Source organism: Thamnophis sirtalis, unplaced genomic scaffold (genome assembly GCF_051295495.1).
Source record: "Thamnophis sirtalis isolate CommonGarterSnake01/CBP01778 unplaced genomic scaffold, rThaSir2_p1.2 scaffold_6, whole genome shotgun sequence".
NCBI classification, from domain to species: domain Eukaryota; kingdom Metazoa; phylum Chordata; class Lepidosauria; order Squamata; family Natricidae; genus Thamnophis; species Thamnophis sirtalis.
In genome coordinates, this window is record NW_028261386.1 from 10,373,709 (window position 1) to 10,392,705 (window position 18,997).

Consider the following 18,997-nt stretch of genomic DNA (forward strand, 5'->3'; position numbering starts at 1 on the left):
GAACTTGGAGGGAGAACATTAGGAAGTCCAGATCTGTAGCCCAGATGGTAAAGTGAAAATATCTGGAAAATTGAAAAAATATGGCAATATTCTAGCCTACCGCAATTAAGAAAATAATATATATGGAAGTCAGCACCTAGATGACTTTGACTAAGCTTAGAAAGAGAAAACAGTGTTAGACTTTATTAGCATTAGAATGAGAGACCTGATACATTGAGAGGTTAAAAAGAAATCATTAAAAAGGCAATTGCGAAGCACTGTTCCACATTGTTTCCAAGAAAATAACACGGACACATCCATGAAATCCTCAGGAGCTGGAATTCAATTTAAGTTTTCCTTACTTACATTGAGAGAAAAAAAGAAAGAAAATCATAGGGGTATGGATGGGTTTCCTCTTGTAACCAAGCACCACACTTCTATATATTTGTTTGCTTTTAGGTTTTATTTCTCAAAATGTCGTTATTGGAATGAGGGTTGAGAAAAATAGCAATTTAAAGCCTGCCTGCGGATCCTGGGAGCATATTTAAAGCAAGAGATTTGTAAGAAGCCTTTCAGAGACTTAACCATTTAAAACCCAAAGGTGTTTTTTTCAAAAGGCCACTGGACTTCCTTTGTTTTTCCTTGAAGACGTTTCACTTCTCATCCAAGAAGATTCTTCAGTCTCTGAAGAAGCTTCTTGGATGTGAAGTGAAACGTCTTGAAGGGAAAAAAAAAAACAAAGGAAGTCCAGTTGCCTTTTGAAAAAACATCTGTGGGTTAACCATGACCTGAATGGCTGAGAATTTCCATAGACATAACCACTTTAGCATTCTTCAGGTGGGAGGCTGATAGTAAACAATTTCAGCCATCAAAATTCACTGGTATGAAGTAGCTTGGGCTCCAGAATCTACATCAGGAGTGTCAAACTCAAGGCCTGCAGGCAGCACCCAGCCTGCGGGGTACTTTGATCTGGCGCATACGGCTGCCTTGGAAACTACGAAATATTGGTCTGCGGTGCCTCTGCCAGCAAAAACAGAACTTGGGAGGGCTGGACGCGGCCTTCCCAGGCTCTGTTTTCAGCTGGGACAGCCTCGTGCAGCCCTCTTCCAGCAAAAATGAAGCTCAGGGTGGCCACGCCCAGCTGCCCTGATCTCCATTTTTTGCTGGCAGATGCCTGCGGAAGGCTGTCCCAGCCGAAAACATGGCCCAGGAGCCTATTTTCACTGGCAGAGCACTCGAGCCACCACCCTGATACGAGTGATGGCATGCTAGCCATGCCCACCCTGGCCACGCCCATCCCAGCCTCTTGAAGTCAAATACACCCCTGATGCAGCCATCAATGAAATTGAGTTTGATACCCCTGATCTATATGAATGGTCACTTATCTATATGAAAGGTCACTACGGCCAGTGGGGTCACATTGCTCATCTCTGTCAAAAATGGACCTTTCCAATTAAACGGGGAGCAAACTGGCACTCAGGTGGGTTCCGTCAGGTGCAAGAAACCAGGAGCCGGCATTGAGATCAAAAAGTACTGCAAGTTTATTCCATGCCACCTGTACACAAGAATCTGATCTACTAACGTCAAGGCGAATTGGCACCAGATGAGAGTCAATAGACTTAAAGGGGGCAGGATTTAAGTCTCTGATAGGGGTGTAGATTCCAAATGATGCATTTGACCCTGCCCTCAGGCTCCCTCTGGTCATTTCCTACAAGTTCCTGTAAAATGTTCATGTGGAAATTATGACCTTCCAAATGAAAAAGCAAAATCTGAAATTAAGCCCAGGTCCATTTTCCAGCCCATCACAATTCCATATGAAGCTGCTGGCATTATTATAACCTTATCTCGGAGCTTTCAACATTACTTTAGCACCATAATAACCACATTTGGAAACTTCCATCTCTGTACCTTCTCATCTTTTCCTCTTTTCCTTTTCCATTCAGAATGTAACCAAAAAAGAGAAAGAGAAAGGAATAAAAATCAGAGTGGCTTCTGGTGCATAAGCGCTAAGAGTTGGGTCGGGACAAATATTTCTTTTCTGACTGGAGCAAAGATCACACTTTCTTCACCCCATTTGACAAGTTGAAAGCAGGCAGATTGGCAACTTGTGATGAAATCACGTTCCAGCAGTGTCTGAAGAGAAGGTCAAGGTCTCCTCCCTCTCATATAAGTGGGAAAAAGAAGAGCTGGAGCAGGAGTAATTCAAAAGAGGAGGAATTAGATTTCTCTAGCCTCTTTGTATGACAGATCTACCATGTGGTTTATGTAGTGTGTGTGTTTTTGTATGAATAGGATGCCAACAGAAGGCTGAAAGATTCTCTGCTATAGGCATTAGTCCCTCACGGATTCACATCAAGAACATTAGGAGAAAAGGCAGATGATTGAGACCTAAGTTCCGTATTTTCCAGAGTATAAGACGGACCTTTCAACCCCCCCAAAAAGAGGATGAAAATCTGGGTGTGTCTTATACACTGAATACAGCATTTTTGCCTCATGAAACCCCGCCCCTTTGCAAAAATTGACATGCAGAGGGTTTGGGAGGCCTGCAAAGTGCTCCTGGGGGCTGGGGAGGGCAAACATGAGTGGAAAACAGGCCAGCTTTTGCTTGCTTTTGCCCCCCCCCCCAGCCCCCAGGAGCACTTTGCAGGCCTCTCAAACTCACTGCATGCCCTGTTTTTCACAAAAAAAATGAGGCGTGCAGAGGGTTTGGGAGTTCTGCAGAATGCAAAAACTTTTTTTAAAATTTACCTCTTCAAAATCTTGGTGTGCCTTATACTCCAGTGCATCTTATAGTCTGAAAAATATGGTATATTGACTCACCTCCAATGGCAGGTTCCATGCGATGTATACATGGGACTTGTAATCATCCATCCAGACCTCGGCCACCCGCAGTGCATTCCTCTTGGTGTAGAAGCCAATGTTATTGTTGTATGGCTTTTTCTTGCGCTCAATGTGGGCCACTCGAGAGCAAGGGAGAACCTCCATGCTGCCACCACACAGCCATACCTGGGAAGATTGCAACAAGGGAGAAAAGACAACAACAGAAAGTCAGTAACTGGAAACAATCCATCTTCACACACATCCTAATCTCCGTCACTATCCTCCAAGGTGCTACCTTTCAGATCCATTTTATTTCCCTATGACAGGGTGTCAAACTCAAGACCCGTGGGCTGGACATGACCTATGGGGTGCTTATATCTGGCCCGCAGGGCTGCCCTGGAAACAGCAAAGAACCAGCCCACAGTGAAAATGGAACATTGAGATTCAAGGGAGCTGGTCTTTGGGTCTCCATCACGCAAGCGCAGGGCACAAGTGGGGGATGCATACACGGAGAGTACCTGCATTGCATTTTGGGGGTTTGCATACATGCATATCCCCACTCTGTTTTGTGCCTGGAAGGCTTCCTGCACCAACCTGGAAGCCAAAAATGGGCAGGGGGGGCTGGTTCACGCGCAGGGGGTGTGCTCACATTGCATTTTGGGGGTTTGGGTGGGTGCTTTGGGCACTTCGCACCAATATGGTTAATTATCACTGCTCTAGAGAGATTACAATTTTAGGGAGGGGGTCTTTTGGCCTTTCCTTCAATGCTGCTCCAGAGTGGGATGCATCTCCAAACACAAAACAAGTTGATGTTGCCATCAATAAAGCAGAACATTTAGTGAAAGGCTGCCTCTAACACAGGGGTTCGCAACCTGTGGGCCATGGCCTACTACCAAGCCATGGCCTGTTGGCAACTGGGATGGGTGAGTGGCTGGCCAGCACACACGTGTGCAGGCACACTGGGCTAATGTCGTGCAGGCGCTAGTGTCACCATGAGCATTGCACGGGTGCCAGCATCACGTGGGTGCTAGCATCATCACACGCATCACACAGGTGTGCATGGCCTTGTTTGCATCACTAGCATACTCAGGGCCCCATTTGCGCAGGCGCACACAAAGGTGCCTACCCTTCACCTCCTTCCAAGTCATCAACCCAGAAAGGTTGGGGAACTCTGCTCTAACCTACACCAACTGAGAACTTATAGCCTCTCGTGAGAATTGCCCCACCTAAGATCAAGAAAGTAGTAACAGCAGACACCTAGAGAACTAAGCAAGAAAATGATGAAGTTGTACTTTATGGCAAGATTCCCAAGGGTACATAAGAGCAAAACAGAATTGAAAGATGGAGGAAGGAGACCATTCTCCGAGGAGCAAGGAGGAGATGGCTGAAGAACCTGACCTCAGTTATATACTACCCTCCCTGAATAGGCTGAGGGTTGGAGAGCCTAAATGTAAGACTAATATGCTCAATTGGAGGCTGTCAGCAGATAACAATATGCTGTGTGAATGTGTAGAGGCTTACAGCCCAGCCCATCTTCTGCTATGTCAGTTACTGCCAAAAAGATGTACTGACAATGGTTTATTTTTGGCCAACGACAAAGGCAAGAAGTTGGCTTCATTTTGGCAATCTAAAGTTTGATCTGGATATCGAGAAGGAGGAGGAGGGGGGAGGAGGGGAGGAGGAGGAGGAGGAGGAAGAAGAAGAAGAAGAAGAAGAAGAAGAAGAAGAAGAAGAAGAAGAAGAAGAAGAAGAAGAAGAAGAAGAAGAAGAAGAAAAAACAAGAAACAAGAAACAAGAAACAAGAAACAGGGAGACTTTATTGGCTATGAAAACCTGCTGGATGACTCTGGAACAATCATGCTCTCTCTCAGCCCAGTTCACTTCACAGGGTTGTCATTGTGGAAGAAATAGGAGGAGGAAGGAGTATTAGGTATGTTTGTCAGTTTGAGTTATTTATAAAAATAATAGGGGTGACATAAAAAAAATCTAAAAAAGAGAAAAAAATAGAAATTTTCCTTTCATCCCCGTCAAGTATTATACACATCACAAATTATTAGGTCTTTTAAAATACAATCAAACATTTCTGCATTCCATAGCTCAGCCAATTTTTTATAAGCCCACCTCTAAATCTTCATGTTTTCTCATTTATCAGTGAAAGCCCAGTAAAGGTTATCAAAAAATAACACCTTAAGTATTTATGATATATAAATACTTCTATTTAGATAAATTCCCCCTAACCCCTCTCTTTAAATAATCAAAGCCCAATTCATCATCCAGTCCCAATCAAAAGAATCCATTAAATATCAGCAGAAATAGCAACCCATTATTTATCTGAAAAAAAGAACATAAGTATTACAAATTATATCCAATACCCCCAAGTAAACATTACCATAAATAATCATCATCATCCAATCTGTAAAAAAGAGACATCACCAGCAATAACAGTCCGTTATTTTAACCATGATCAAATAAATCAGTGTTGTATTTTCCTTCTTTTTCCCACAAAAGAAGTTCTAACATGTTTTTCCTAGTTTCTTTATCACTTCTTTCAAAATTCTTATCATCTTTCTGTAGTTCCAATATATTAACTCCAGCAAATCCCTTCTGTGCTTTTAAATCATCAGCAAATTACATTTGTAGATCCATTATTCCCACCTCTTTCTTATGGGTTATAATTCTCAAATCCTTAAAATCACTTCAGTTTTATTCAATGGAGCTTCTTCCTTTTCAGTAGCACATTTTAGTTCTATTATAGAGTTAAATAACTTAAAAACCTCTTATACCCAAATATCAAGCAATTCCTTTAGGGATGCCATCTGGTCCCCTCAAGTATTGAGCTTTCAAAGTCATCTTTTCCGCTTAAATATGTACAAAACAAATTTTCCCACAAGAAAGCATCCTTTTAATTAACAACAAAGTTCTTCTTTAATTCAAATCCAACTAACCTTTAGTCTGTTTAAAACTTTCCAAAATCAACACTATTATCACCTTCTTGCTGAACATTTTTGAAAAAATCCCTATTAGCACATTTAGTTACTTTCTTTCTAAACGGATTGAAGAACTCAACCAGTTAATGCCAAACTTATGATTATGAATGTTTCTCAATATTTAACATACAAAAAGTATTATAAAATTATCAAAGAGAAAGCAGAGACATCACTCTGCCAACAAAAGTGCAGATAGTCAAGGCTATGGTTTTCCCAGTTGTAATGTATAGCTGTGAAAGTTGGACCATAAGGAAGGCTGAGCACCAAAGAATGGAAGCCTTTGAACTCTGGTACTGGACAAGACTCCTGCGAGTCCCTTGGACTGCAAGGTGATCAAACCAGTCAGTCCTAGAGATCAACCCTGACTGCTCTTTAGAAGGCCAGATCCTGAAGAGGAAACTCAAATACTTTGGCCACCAAATGAGAAGGAAGGACTCCCTGGAGAAGAGCCTCATGCTGGGAAAGATGGAGGGCAAAAGAAGAAGGGGATGACAGAATGAGGTGGCTGGATGCAGTCACCGAAGCAGTAGGTATAAGCTTAAATGGACTCCAGTGGATGGTTGAGGACAGGAAGGCCTGGAGTAACGTTGTCCATGGGGTCGTGATGGGTCGGACATGACTTCGCAACTAACAACAACAACAAAGTATTATAAATAAAATACAAAGGGATTGAAAAGATGAGGTATGGTCAAATATCAAGTCCAAAAAGGGCTATGTTAACAGCTCTGAGCACGAAGAAATCTGACAGCTCCTGGCTGAATACAAGTTAGGTCAAAAACATCAGTTTCTGCTGTCTGCCCAAAAAATCCAACTGTTTTATGTACATTTGGGCGATCTCAAGATCTCTCCTTGGTCCAGAGAGAATTTTTGGCAGCCTGGACCTATCATCCAGGTTCCTTTTGGCTGTAATGTCTCCTATGATCCACAACAGATCAATTTCCCATTCATCACCAAAAGTGATTCTCTTTTCTACTTGGACTGAGACCTCCTATGCAAGTATGTAAAGTGCCATGTTTTCATTGCAACACCAAATACCTAGTTTAAATGACTTACACAGAGGGGATGAAAAAAGAGAAGAAATCATTCTCAGTAGAACATGGTCAGAATGCACAAAACCTAATATGGCATTCCCGAGACCCCGTCAGACCTCCTGTTCAATGAGGGACCTACAAAGTGAAATGTACCCCCGCTTAAATGCTAGGGCTGTACAACACTTCAAATTCATGATCAAATAGAAGAGGGCACGGCAGACTTAAGGTGTTGCCAACAGGTGTGCCAAACCCCCACTGAAATTCAATTTAGTCCAATATCTATGGAGATTCTCAGTCATCCAGATCACGATTGTCCCAAAGTTGCTTTTTCAAGAGGCAATTGGACTTTCTGGTTTTTCTTTGAAGACATTTTGCTTCTCATCCAAGAAGCTTCTTCAGCTCTTGAATGAGAAGCAAAATATCTTCAAAGAAAAAACAGAAAGTTCTGTTGCCCCTTGAAAAAGCATCTTTGGGACAACCAATTGAGTCAAGTTACAAAGAATTTGCTTATACCTAGTAGACAAAATCTTACCAGATTACAGTTATAACCTTCTCACTCTAGGAGATGGCCAGGTGAGCCTCAGGGAGGGGTCAAATGCATCATCAGTCACAAGTCTCTTTGTGCCCACAAGAGATCTAAGTCCAGGCATCTTGAATTCCTCTGATTCTTATCTCCCATTCATTTCCCTTGATTGTTAGTAGTTCAGATTCTTGTAAAGAGCATAAGCTTGCAATAAACCTTTATATTCATTTGAACTTCCTGGACTTCTGATATTCTCATGCTTGATAGTCACCTAATAGATATATCCTGGGAGATTCAGGGTACTCTGAACTTTTTCCTCCCTTCAGCCCTCTCCTGCATAGTTCAGGACTATGCAGTCTCTTGTATGGGGCTCCTCTCTGGGAATGTGCAGTGACATTGATGACATTTCCCCTATCTCAGAAGTCCTCAACCCCTGAGCTGTGACCCAGTGCCATGCCGTGGCCTATTCAGAACTGGGCCATGGTGGGCCATGGTGGGCTGGCATCAGTGATGGGATTCAGCCAGTTCGCACCTATTCGGGAGAACCGGTTGGTAACTTTCTAAGTAGTTCAGAGAACCGATTGTTGGAAGAAATCTCCTTTTGTTTTTTCCCACTTTACAGGGCTAATCCTGTAAGGAAGGCAGGAAGGAAACATTCTCGTGTTGTTTCTAGTCTAATCTTTATTGCCCTGCTTACAGAAACTGCCTCTCCGGTTAACCCTTATTACATTGTAACAGCTAAGGCGAAGCGCCCATCGACCTGAATGACCTTGAGTTGGCCACACCCACCCAGTCACATGACCACTGAGCCCCACCTACCCAGATTGTAATTAGGACAGAGAACCTGTTGTTAAATTATTTGAATCCTACCACTGGCTGGCATGCACAGGTGTATAAAGCTCAACTTGTGTGCACATGCACATCTCAACGTGCACAAGTGGCAGGTTGGTGTGCATATGCGTGCTGAGCTCGACATGCAGCCCAGCTTCATGTGCATACACATGCATGCCAGCCCACCGCTCACCCAAGTTGAGCTGCTTGCGTGTGAACGCTGTGCCTCCCACTTGCATGGCCTGGTTCTTCTCTCTCCCCTAGCTAGGCCACCAAGCCACAAAGGTTGGGGACCACTGCCCTATCTCCTTCTTCAACCACACATTTCATTACAGGGTTTATGCTCCAAAGGGCCCTTTTGGAAATCAAATCAGGCACTGTGTGGCTCTATTAGCTCTCCTCCAAAAGAGAATGCATTGCTTTTAGACAGCATCTGCCCCACTATTGAACAGATGTGATCATTAAAGACCATTGCTTGATGTTACCCCCATCTCTGTCCCCCTGTGGTGTCCATCCTTTAATGGATCCTGAACAAATGAACAATGGAAAATAAATCTGCCCTTTCTTCCAGCTGACAGCCCTTCAGATGTTTTAAGACAGCTCTCATAGCATCCCTTAATCTTGTCTTCTCAAGTGTAGTACAAAGCCAGTTCTTTCTACCATTCTCCCTTTGATTGATGTTAAACACTTTAGCATCCTGGATGCTTATCTCCGGACCTTCAGAAGTAATCACTGAACGTCACACCTTCAAGTAACTTTGATCCCTTAGCTAGTGACTAGCCCAGTTGAGGTAACAAACTACACCACTATAGCTGGGCCAATATTCATTTCAGAACTTCTGCTAGAAAGCGATTCCGTCAATATAATAATCTGGTCCAAAGCCAAGTTCTGAATGCAGCTGAAAAATAAAATTGAATCAGATGACTCCAGATTGAATTGAAATGCTACATGTCTTTGCTGTAGTGGCAAATATCTGCAGCTCAGGTATAAGATGTGGGTAAAGATTCATTCTCTGAGCTCGTGGATTGGTTTCTGAATGTTTCTTTACCAGGGGAAGTCCGTGTCAGTGCTCTGTTTATAAGGGCTTAGGTGCGGGTGTATCAAGTCCGTCCTGCACCTGAGCCCTTATAAACAGAGCACTGACACTCACATCCCCTAAACTCCACTGAAGATGTTCCTTAACCTGGTAATGAAACGTTTGCAAACCAACCTACAAACTTGGAGAACGAACCTTTATCCAGGGGTGGGCTTCAAACATTTCAGCAACAGGTCCTCTGCCCAGTTGCTGAGTGGGCGTGGCTATGGTGGGTGTGGCCTAGTCAGTCTCCTACACCAGTGTTTCTCAACCTTGTCAACTTGAAGATGTCTGGACTTCAACTCCCAGAATTCCCCAGCCAGCATTCGCTGGCTGGGGAATTCTGGGAGTTGAAGTCCAGACATCTTCAAGTTGACAAGGTTGAGAAACACTGTCCTACACCACGGTGGGAGGGCTTATCTTCCCCAGGCTCCAGATGCTTTCCTTTAGCCTCTGGGAGGGCAAAAACTGCCTCCCCTGGGCTCCGGAAGCCCTCTGAAAGCCAGCCTTCCAGAACTTCCGGGAGGCCTGTTTTTATTTGTTTGTTGGTTTGTTTGTTTGTCCACAAGTACAAGGAAACAAGTATCAGTACAGAGATAGACAAGGACACATGAAAAATGGCACAAATAAATGAATATAAGCAAAACATAGCCATAAACACATAAAATTAGTACATATAAATGGGGACAATAGGACAGGGATGGTAGGCATGCTGGTGCACTTATGCACACCCCCTTAGGGACGTCTTAAGAAATGTGTAAGATCCACGGTAGACAGTTTATGTTAATAGATATGGGTTTTTTTCCCCTGTTAGCTATGCGTTCTCCCGAATCCGGGCGAACCCGTAGCAGCCCATCCCTGCCTTTATCCTCACACTAAATACTCCTGTCATTATTTTGATGGACTCTTGTGTACACGCAAAAAAGAATCCAAGCAGAATTCTTGGAACTGACTTGCAAATCTGAACTGGACTGTCTGAATCAACAGGGAAATTTCAATTGGACTGATGGGATTTTTCAAATTGAGACACCAACGCAATTGTGGATGATTCACGCCTCCCCAATCTCCACCAGACATAATGGGAAGATAATCTTTTTCCTCACCTAGAATACCCCGAGACGCAACAGCACTACTATTTTCGTCCGTGTAAGTGTGATTTGCAACATGTATTATGAAAGGTGCCATCAGCCAGACAGTGTCGGCTAGCGACCCCCAGGGGGAGAGCCTTCTCTGTGGGAGCACCTTCCCTCTGGAATGAGCTGCCCCCAGAGCTTCGTATAATCCCCGACCTCCGGCCCTTCCGACACACCCTAAAAAGTTGGATTTTCCAGCAAGCCAGCCTGGCCTGAACAAAACAAAATAAATTATTGATTATTGTTAATTTTAATTGAATTTTTTTTAAAAAAATGTTATTGTTAATCTTAATTGGGTTTGTTTTGGATATTCTATTTAATTTTTTAAAACTTTTGTAATATGTGTTTTTTTAATGTTGTACGCCACCCTGAGTCCTTGGGAGAAGGGCGGCATATAAATCCAATAAACCAAACCAAACCAACCAATGAAAGGTTTGTTTGCAACGACGTGGAACTAAACTGTGTTCTGTGATGCGGTCGGGAAGGAGGGGGCTTTGAGCAAAATATTCTGGAGAGGATCCATGCACACATCCATATGCACACATAAGTGGTCCTCAACTCACAACATTTTATTTAGTGACCATTCAAAGTTGCAACGGAACAGAAAAACAGTCACACGACCATTGTAGCATTTCCATAATCACATGATCAAAATCCAGATGCTTGACAATTGGTTCATATTTATGACGGTTGCAATGTCCCGGGGTCACTTTATCATCTTTTGTGACCTTCTGACAAACAGTCAAAGGGGAAGCCAGATTCCTAACTTACTAACTTAACACCTGCAGTGTAGAGATGGGTTCCTACCGGTTCCGACTGGTTCAGCCAAGTAACAAACTATTCTCCAAAGCACCTGAGGGTAGAAACTAATCAAGGAGAGAAGCAACTTAGAACTGAGGAGAAATTTCCTGACAGTCAGAGCAATTAATCAGTGGAACAGAAGTTGCCTCCAGAAGTTGTGAATGCCCCAACACTGGAAGTCTTTAAGAAGATGTTGGATAGCCATTTGTCTGAAACGGTATAGAGTTTCCTGTCTAGGCAGGGGGCTGGACTAGAAGACCTCCAAGATCCCTTCCAACTCTGCTATTGTATTGTATTGTATAATTAATTTGGAGCCCGATCCATACACAAAAACACAGACTGGCTATTTTACCCATTTACCTCCATTTTATCTCCCCTGCCCATTTTCTCTTGCTAATGTTCATTTCTCTCTACACACTCTCCCCCACTTTTTTTTCTATCTTTTTTTGTTATCAAGTATGGACACAGGGGTCTTATAGTGCTGCCTCTCCTCTTTAACTTTTTAAAAGGAATCAAACTCCAATACTCTTGAACTGACTGAATGAACAAATTGTTTCTTGCAAAAGCCCACTCCCCATTCATTCCTCTTTTGTTTCCTCTGGGAGGGGCCAATCACCTCCAAGGTGTAGCTTTACTCTTACGTTGACCCTGCTTTCTTAGATGTTCCTGTCTTCTGGCAGTTCTGCTCATGGGCACACTGGGAACAGGCTTCACTGTTCCTCTGCCTCACTGCTGTCTCACTCCCTCTCTGCCTCCGATGCAGAGCCCTCGTCTGATCTTTCCTCAACCCTCAGGACTGGCCCATGTTTCTCCCCAACCTTTTCACTCTCTGACTCAGCTGCTAGCTCCGCTGGCCACCAGAGGGCCAAAACAGTGGGGAAAAGAGTTGCAGGATTGCACACTGCATCCAAGCCTTCCACTCCTTTCCAAGAAATAAATTGCTGTCATTCCTTTAACTACAAAGCAGGAACAAAGAACTCACCTTTTGGATCCTGAAGGACTCAGCCTCAAGGTCTGTTGGTGGAAGATAAGAACAAGCAGGAACAAATACAGCCAAGCTGACTCTGACAATTACACGGCCTCAAATATGTATGAAATTAAATGCAGAAGTGACTGGGCAGATAACACGAATGCTATAAATGGGGGGAGGAGGAGGAGGAGGAGGAGGAGGAGGAGGAGGAGGAGGAGGAGGAGGAGGAGGAGGAGGAGGAGGAGGAAGAAGAAGAAGGACTGAATGTCCAATAAATTTGACTTGTTCAGATCAGGCCTATACAAGTGATGATATACGGGTATTCATTGACTTAGGACCTTAATGGAGCCTGCCCATTTCGGTCATAAATTGTGAGGGTCGTAAACCAGATTTTATTATTATTTTTTTGCAGCAGATGTTAAGCGATTCACCATGGGCATTAAAAGAATTTGCAGTTATTAAGCAAACCCATAGTTTGCCATGGAGTGATTTTGCTGAAAACCAGAAATAAAGGCCAGTTTTGGGGTTTTTTTTTTAAAATGAAAATAGTCAAGAAGAAAGTTTGGAGATTCTCTACCCCAGTCCAGCTACAGGAACATAGTAAGCGTTCTAATAAAGTAAGATTTTAAGAAAGAAGATATTGAATATGTATCTTCCAACATAAGGTGGCTCTGTGGCTAAGACACTGAGCTTGTCAAGCAGAAAGGTCAGCAGTTTGAATCCCTAGTGCCATGTAATGGAGTGAGCTCCTGTTACTAGTCCCAGCTTCTGCCAAACTTGCAGTTCGAAAGCACATAAAAAATGCAAGTAGAAAAATAGGGACCACCTTTGGTAGGAAGGTAACAACATTCTGTGCACATTCGGCGTTTAGTCATGCTGGCCACATGACTACGGAGACATCTTCGGACAGCGCTGGCTCTTTGGCTTTGAAATGGAGATGAGCACCGCCCCCTAGAGTTGGGAATGACTAGCACATACGTATGTGCGAGGGGAACCTTTACCTTTATCTTCCAATATTAAAAATTCTACCCTGTCTACAATAACAGTGAATTGTAGCTCCCATCTTTCTAGCCTATGGCCATTTACCTAATGGCTAGTGTGTTCTGGATAAATCTGGACATAGATTTAATTCATTAAGACAGGTTACTCTACCCACAACGTTCAAGGCTGACATCTCCATTCTACTCTCCATTTTATCAGTAAGAATATTACAAAATTGTCTGTCCTTGAAAAAAAAAACCCAGACATCATCATGTCCTGTCTTTGATGTTCTGCGCATGCACGGAAGGTCCTGTCCATGCACAGAGGTGGCGCGTGTGAGCAAAGCGACCACGCACACATTCACATTTGCGAACCGATAGCAAAGGTAAGTTGATTTCACCCCTGCCCCAAATCTTTCGTACAGGTGTCAGGGCCAAAAACCATTGGCCTAATTTGAAAAGTCTTTTCTCTTAGAAAAACAAATTTTCTTGCCTGGTGGCGTCAGCAGATAAAAAACAGCAACGAAAGAGAGAAGATGGAAGTCAGTTTAAGAAATGGAAAGGACAGAGGAGGGGGGAAATGAAGAATAGAGTGGGGGGGAGAGAAAGAGTGTCAGGGATAATGGATAACCCCATCAGTGTGAGCAAGCAAATGGATATGTCAGAGACGGAGCGAATACTTAACAGATCTGCAGATGATATAAAATTGAGGGGAACAGCCCACACCACCCAAGACAGAAATAACATTGCAAATGACCCAGATAGAATACAGAAATGAGCAGGAAGAACAGAAGGACATTTTCACAGAAGGAAGTGCAAAGTTCTTCACTGACAGAAGAAAAGTGAAATGCACAGACATCAGATGGCTTAGTAAATGGGGTCCAAGGAAGAGGTCACGGACTAGTAGTTGATGATGTCATTGCAAAGCAAGCAAATTCATTTGGGCGGGGGTGGGGGGAGATGGATCAACAGAAGTATGCTTTTCAGCTCACGGGAAGCAATCCAAGGAAATCCAGGACTTACGACCACAATTGAACCCAATGTAGGGCAGTGATCAAGTCAGCCTTGCCCCATTTTACGACCTTTCTTGCCACCCTTGTTAAGTGAATCGCTGCAGTTGTTAAGTTAGCAACATGGTGGTAAAGGGAACCTGGCTTCCCCATTGATTTTTGCTTGACAGAAGGTTGCAAAGAGGGATCACGTGATCTTGGGAAACATGTGCAACGGGGTGGGGAGAGCAAGGGGGTCGCATGCTCATTGCATTATGGATGCGCATGCATGTGCACTTACGACACGCAATGACAAAATGGTTAGCCATCGCTGATATAGGGCAGTGGTGGGTTCCGCGAGCCTCCACGATGCTCCAGCTGCTCGGTGGAGCATCACGCAGGCACTGTATGTGCCATGTGCATGTGCAGAAGCTCTGAAGACTTTAAAGAAAGGTAAGGAGTGCGGGCAGGCGGGTGGGCCCTACCGGAACAGTAACTGGTGCTCCGGGCAGACTCCAGTACGCTCGTACCAGGGCGTACTGCCTGCAACCCACCACTGCTATAGGGTTTCCTGTTTGATCAGGGGGTTGCACTAGAAGACCTCCAAAGTCCCTTCCAACTCTGTTATTCTTTCATTGATCTTGAAAGTGGATCCTGCACCTGCAGGGATAATGCTAGAAAGATGATGATGATGACGTAACTGATTGAAATTTTTGTAGCCCAGATCTGATAGGCCTAAATGAAGTTGTCACGTGAAGTGAAATGTTCCCATGAAATGGGGCCATTTAGCCCTGAGCAGAGAAGTCGCAAAAGAGATGCAGGGGTGTTTTTCAGGAACTGGAAAGGATGGCTCATAAAAGCCAATGTCTGGCCATAATTATTCCAGAAAAATGGGACACCGACTAATGAGTTTTAAAGGGAAAGCAAAGTCCCACTGGGAATTAAAACCAAAGCCCTTTCCTACCAAATAAAAACGGTTCAACATTGCAACCAATTATCCAGCAAAGTAGTCAGCTCTTCATGTTCAGGTTGACACCAGGCACTTATCTGAATTGGATGCTTTGATTTAGATTTCCTCCCTGAGTAAAAGATGGGGCTCAATGGCTCTTAAACACCTCTCCTTTATCTCCTATTATCCAGCCACTGCTTTCCAGCCTTGGCTGACACATAGGTCTCTTTAGGTAAATCCCAAGGGAATGGATCATATTGTTGAACGGGCTCTTGGAGGTCATTTACCCCAATCCAATGCTCTAAGTGGGATCCACAAGAGCAGCAGGCCTTATAGAAGACTAGCTGTCCTCCGTTTGACGGCCTCTAAGGGAAGGGGAAAAAATGCACCACTTCATTTGATAGTCGATTTCACTGGCTGATACAGATTGTCTTCAATTTACCATCACAATGAAGACCAGAATTTCTGATGATAAGCAAGGCAATCGTTAAGAGATGTTATTACCTTTTTTTGCCATGGCTGTTAAGCAAATCCCCACAGTTATTTAAATGAATATCATGGTCCTTAAGTGGATCTGCCCCCCCCCCTTCACTTTGCCTGTCGGAAGCTGGCTGGGATGATCACAACTGGTGATCACAATTGATCCAGAGATGTTGGAATTGCTCTGAATACAGGCCAGTTGCCAAGAACACAAATTTTGATCACGTCTCTGTGGGAATTTTGTAATTATCATTAGTGTGAGGACTGGTCATAAATCACTTCTTTCGGTGCCACTATAAGCTTAAACAGTCGCTAAATGACTGTTATAAGTCAAGGACTATCTGTTGTTCATATAGTGCTGGCTTCTTTTGAGCTTGAACCTCCTTCTATTTTTTAACCCATTTATTCTGGCTGTGCTCCCTGGATCTGTAGAAAATGTCTCTTTCCTGAGCTGTGGTAGCAGAGTGGTAAGAATGCAGGGCTAACTCATTGCTCACGCCAGCAGTTCGATCCTAATGAGCTCAAGGTTGACTCAGCCTTCCATCCTTCCGGGGTGGATAAAATGAGGACCCAAATTGTTGGGTGCAATAGGCTGACTCTGTAAACCGCTTAGAGGAGGTTGCAAAGCACTGTGAAGTGGTATATAGGTCTAAGTGCTGATGCTATTGCTCTGTATGGAGAACTAGGCAGGCAGGAACTGAAGGGACGCAGGTTGCAGTAACAAACAACCTTTACTGTAACAGCTAACAATGCAAAGTGCAAGGCAACTCCCGAACCGGCAACAAACAATGTTGGCTATCTGACAGCTCTTTATCTAATAGCTGTGAGAAGGCTGAACCAATCAGAAGGCTGCATTTCCCTGCTGAAAGGCTGCTTGCATCTTAGCCAATCAGGGGAGTCCTGCAGCCGGCAATGCTTTTGACAGCGTCGTACGTCCAAGGACTTAACACCTATTGCTGAGCAACGAGCTTTAAATGTTTGAAGAATGAAATCATACCTCCTATCAACCATCTTTTCTTTAAAGTAAAAGCTATTTACATTCTTTCACCCTTTGCTCCTTGGTTGTCCAACCAAATTGCGTCCTGGTTATCCTACTCCAAAGTCCTCAATTTTGTCACTTCTATTTTTGAACTCTAATGACCAGCAATGGACTTAAGTATTCTTAAGTTGAATCTGACCAGGCAGAATAGAATAATTACTTCTTATATTCTAGACCTGGGATGACATTTACCCTTTTAGCAGCTGGTTCATGTCCAACATGACAAGAACACCTACGACCTTTACACAAGTCCTGCTGGCAAACCAAGTTTCTCCTTTTTTGTATTGTCATTTTTTTTCTACCTGGATGCAAAGCTTCACACTTCCTCCTATTGTATTTCATACTATTCAATTTAGCCTATTGTTCAAGCCTACTTAGATCTTTCTGAATCTTTTCTCTTTCTTTTAAAGCATTAACCACCAGCTTTGTATCATCTCCACATTCAATTGGCATTCCTCATCCAAACCACTGATTACAATGTTGAACAGCAAAGGACCCAGGATAGAGCCTTGTGGCACTCCATTCATCAGTTCCTGCCAAGTTGGTCAGATCACTAACAAGTATTCATTAGGTGTGATGATTGAGTAGTTGTGAGCCCATCCAACAGTAGCATCATCCAGCCCATAGTTTACCATTTTATACGGTGCTGGTGTAAATTATTGTGTATCCCATGGACAGCCAGAGCCACCAACAGAGAGATGCTGAATCATATAAAACCAGAACCATCACTAAAAGCCCAAATCACATGACCACATCTGATTGACTTTGGCCATGTCATATGTGCAAATTCACTGGAGAAGTCAATAATGCTAAGAATGGTTAGTGAATCAAAAAAAGAAGGGGCAAGCAAAGAACTCACTAGCTTGATACCATCAAAGCTAATACAAAGATGAACACCCAATAAGTGAAAGAAGCTATGCTTGATAGGATAACATGGGGAGCACTTACCTATAAAGTCATCAAGAGTCAGACACAACTGAACAGTTAAAACTGCTACCTATCTCCCCTCTTGTAGAATCATCTCTTGCCAAAAGTAAAATCACTATCTTTTGAGCATGGTCACTCAACAGCAAGACATGGTGAAGCGGGCACAGCAGGGTCTGCATTTTCTGTTTCATATGAGAAAAGTACATCTTCCTTCCCCTGTCCTTACCACTTTCTATAGAGGGATGATCGAGAGCATCCTGTCATATGGCGCTACTGTCTGGTTTGGAAGCATTACTGCTTGAGATAAGAAGGTGGTGCAGAGAGTGGTGAGGACAACAGAAAAGATCATTGGCAGTTTACTCCCTACCATCCAAGACATAGCATATAAGTGATGCTTGAGCGGGGTCTACAGGATTGTCTGGGATGCTGCACATCCTCTTCATGAGCTGTTTTCCTTGTTGCCTTCTGGGAGTGGGCTTCGTGGCATCCAAAGCAGAAGATCCAGATTCAGACACAATTTAGTTCCATATAATATCAACTTTGTGATCTGCTAAGCTTCCTCTTCTATGTATTCAAAATGGACAGTAATTAACATTTTTATATATGGGTGTAGGGATATATATATGTATGTATATAGCATGTCTATATGTGTGCTATGTATGTGTACATAACGTGACAGCAGGCAACAGAATTTCATGTTTAATGTGTGCCAGAGTGCCCACAGTTAAAAAAAAATAACAATAATGGTTATCTTATCTTTTCTATTAATATTTGGAAAGTTTGTGAAAACTTCATGATGTAGGAAAACACTCAAGAGACTGAGATGTTGATGGTATGCCTATCTACTGGTAGTTGTGTGTTTTTATCCATCAGTGGAGAGGAATGCCCACCACAAGAGGAAAGTAGACTGTAGCATTGTTCCCTCAAAGGTGCTTTTTTCAAGAGGCAACTGGACTTCCTGGTTTTTCTTGGAAAATGTTTCGCTTCTCATCCAGGAAGCTTCTTCAGCTCTGACTGGATGGTGGGGAATGGAAGGATTTATACTCCTTGCAGATGGCTGGTCATTTGCATCCTTTTAGCAGATGGTTAAGGCCTCTTGGAGGTTTATCTGTTTCATCGGGGTCCACCTGAGTGGTAGAAATGGATGTGGAACCTTCTTGGAACTGCTGAAAGGACTGTGTTGTAGATTGGAGATAGATGATGTTGTATCCCTCTCCTTCTGTTGAGAAAGGGGTGTTCAATTTTGTCATAGATGGCCTCTTTGACCCCTCTTTCAAACCAGTGGTCCTCTCTGTCCAAAATCTCCAATATATCTCCAGCCTACAACACAGTCCTTTCAGCAGTTCTAAGAAGGGTCAACACCAATTTGCACCACTCAGGTGACCCTGATGAAACCAGAAAGTCCAGTTGCCACTTGAGAAAAAAAAGGAACCTTTGGGACAACCATGGCTTGGATTACTGAGAATCTCCACAGACGTTTAGC

General features: G+C 43.3%; 1 protein-coding gene across 1 annotated transcript in view; it reads right to left on the reverse strand.

Annotated features, from left to right (window-relative positions):
- The window catches only part of GALNT17 (polypeptide N-acetylgalactosaminyltransferase 17), a 372,456-nt gene that overhangs the window by 29,135 nt on the left and 324,324 nt on the right, over positions 1–18,997 (reverse strand). Inside the window, exon 7 of the mRNA XM_087717193.1 lies at positions 2,800–2,985. Within this exon, the coding sequence (XP_087573319.1) occupies positions 2,800–2,985 (186 nt within the window). The remainder of the gene's footprint in view (positions 1–2,799; positions 2,986–18,997) is intronic.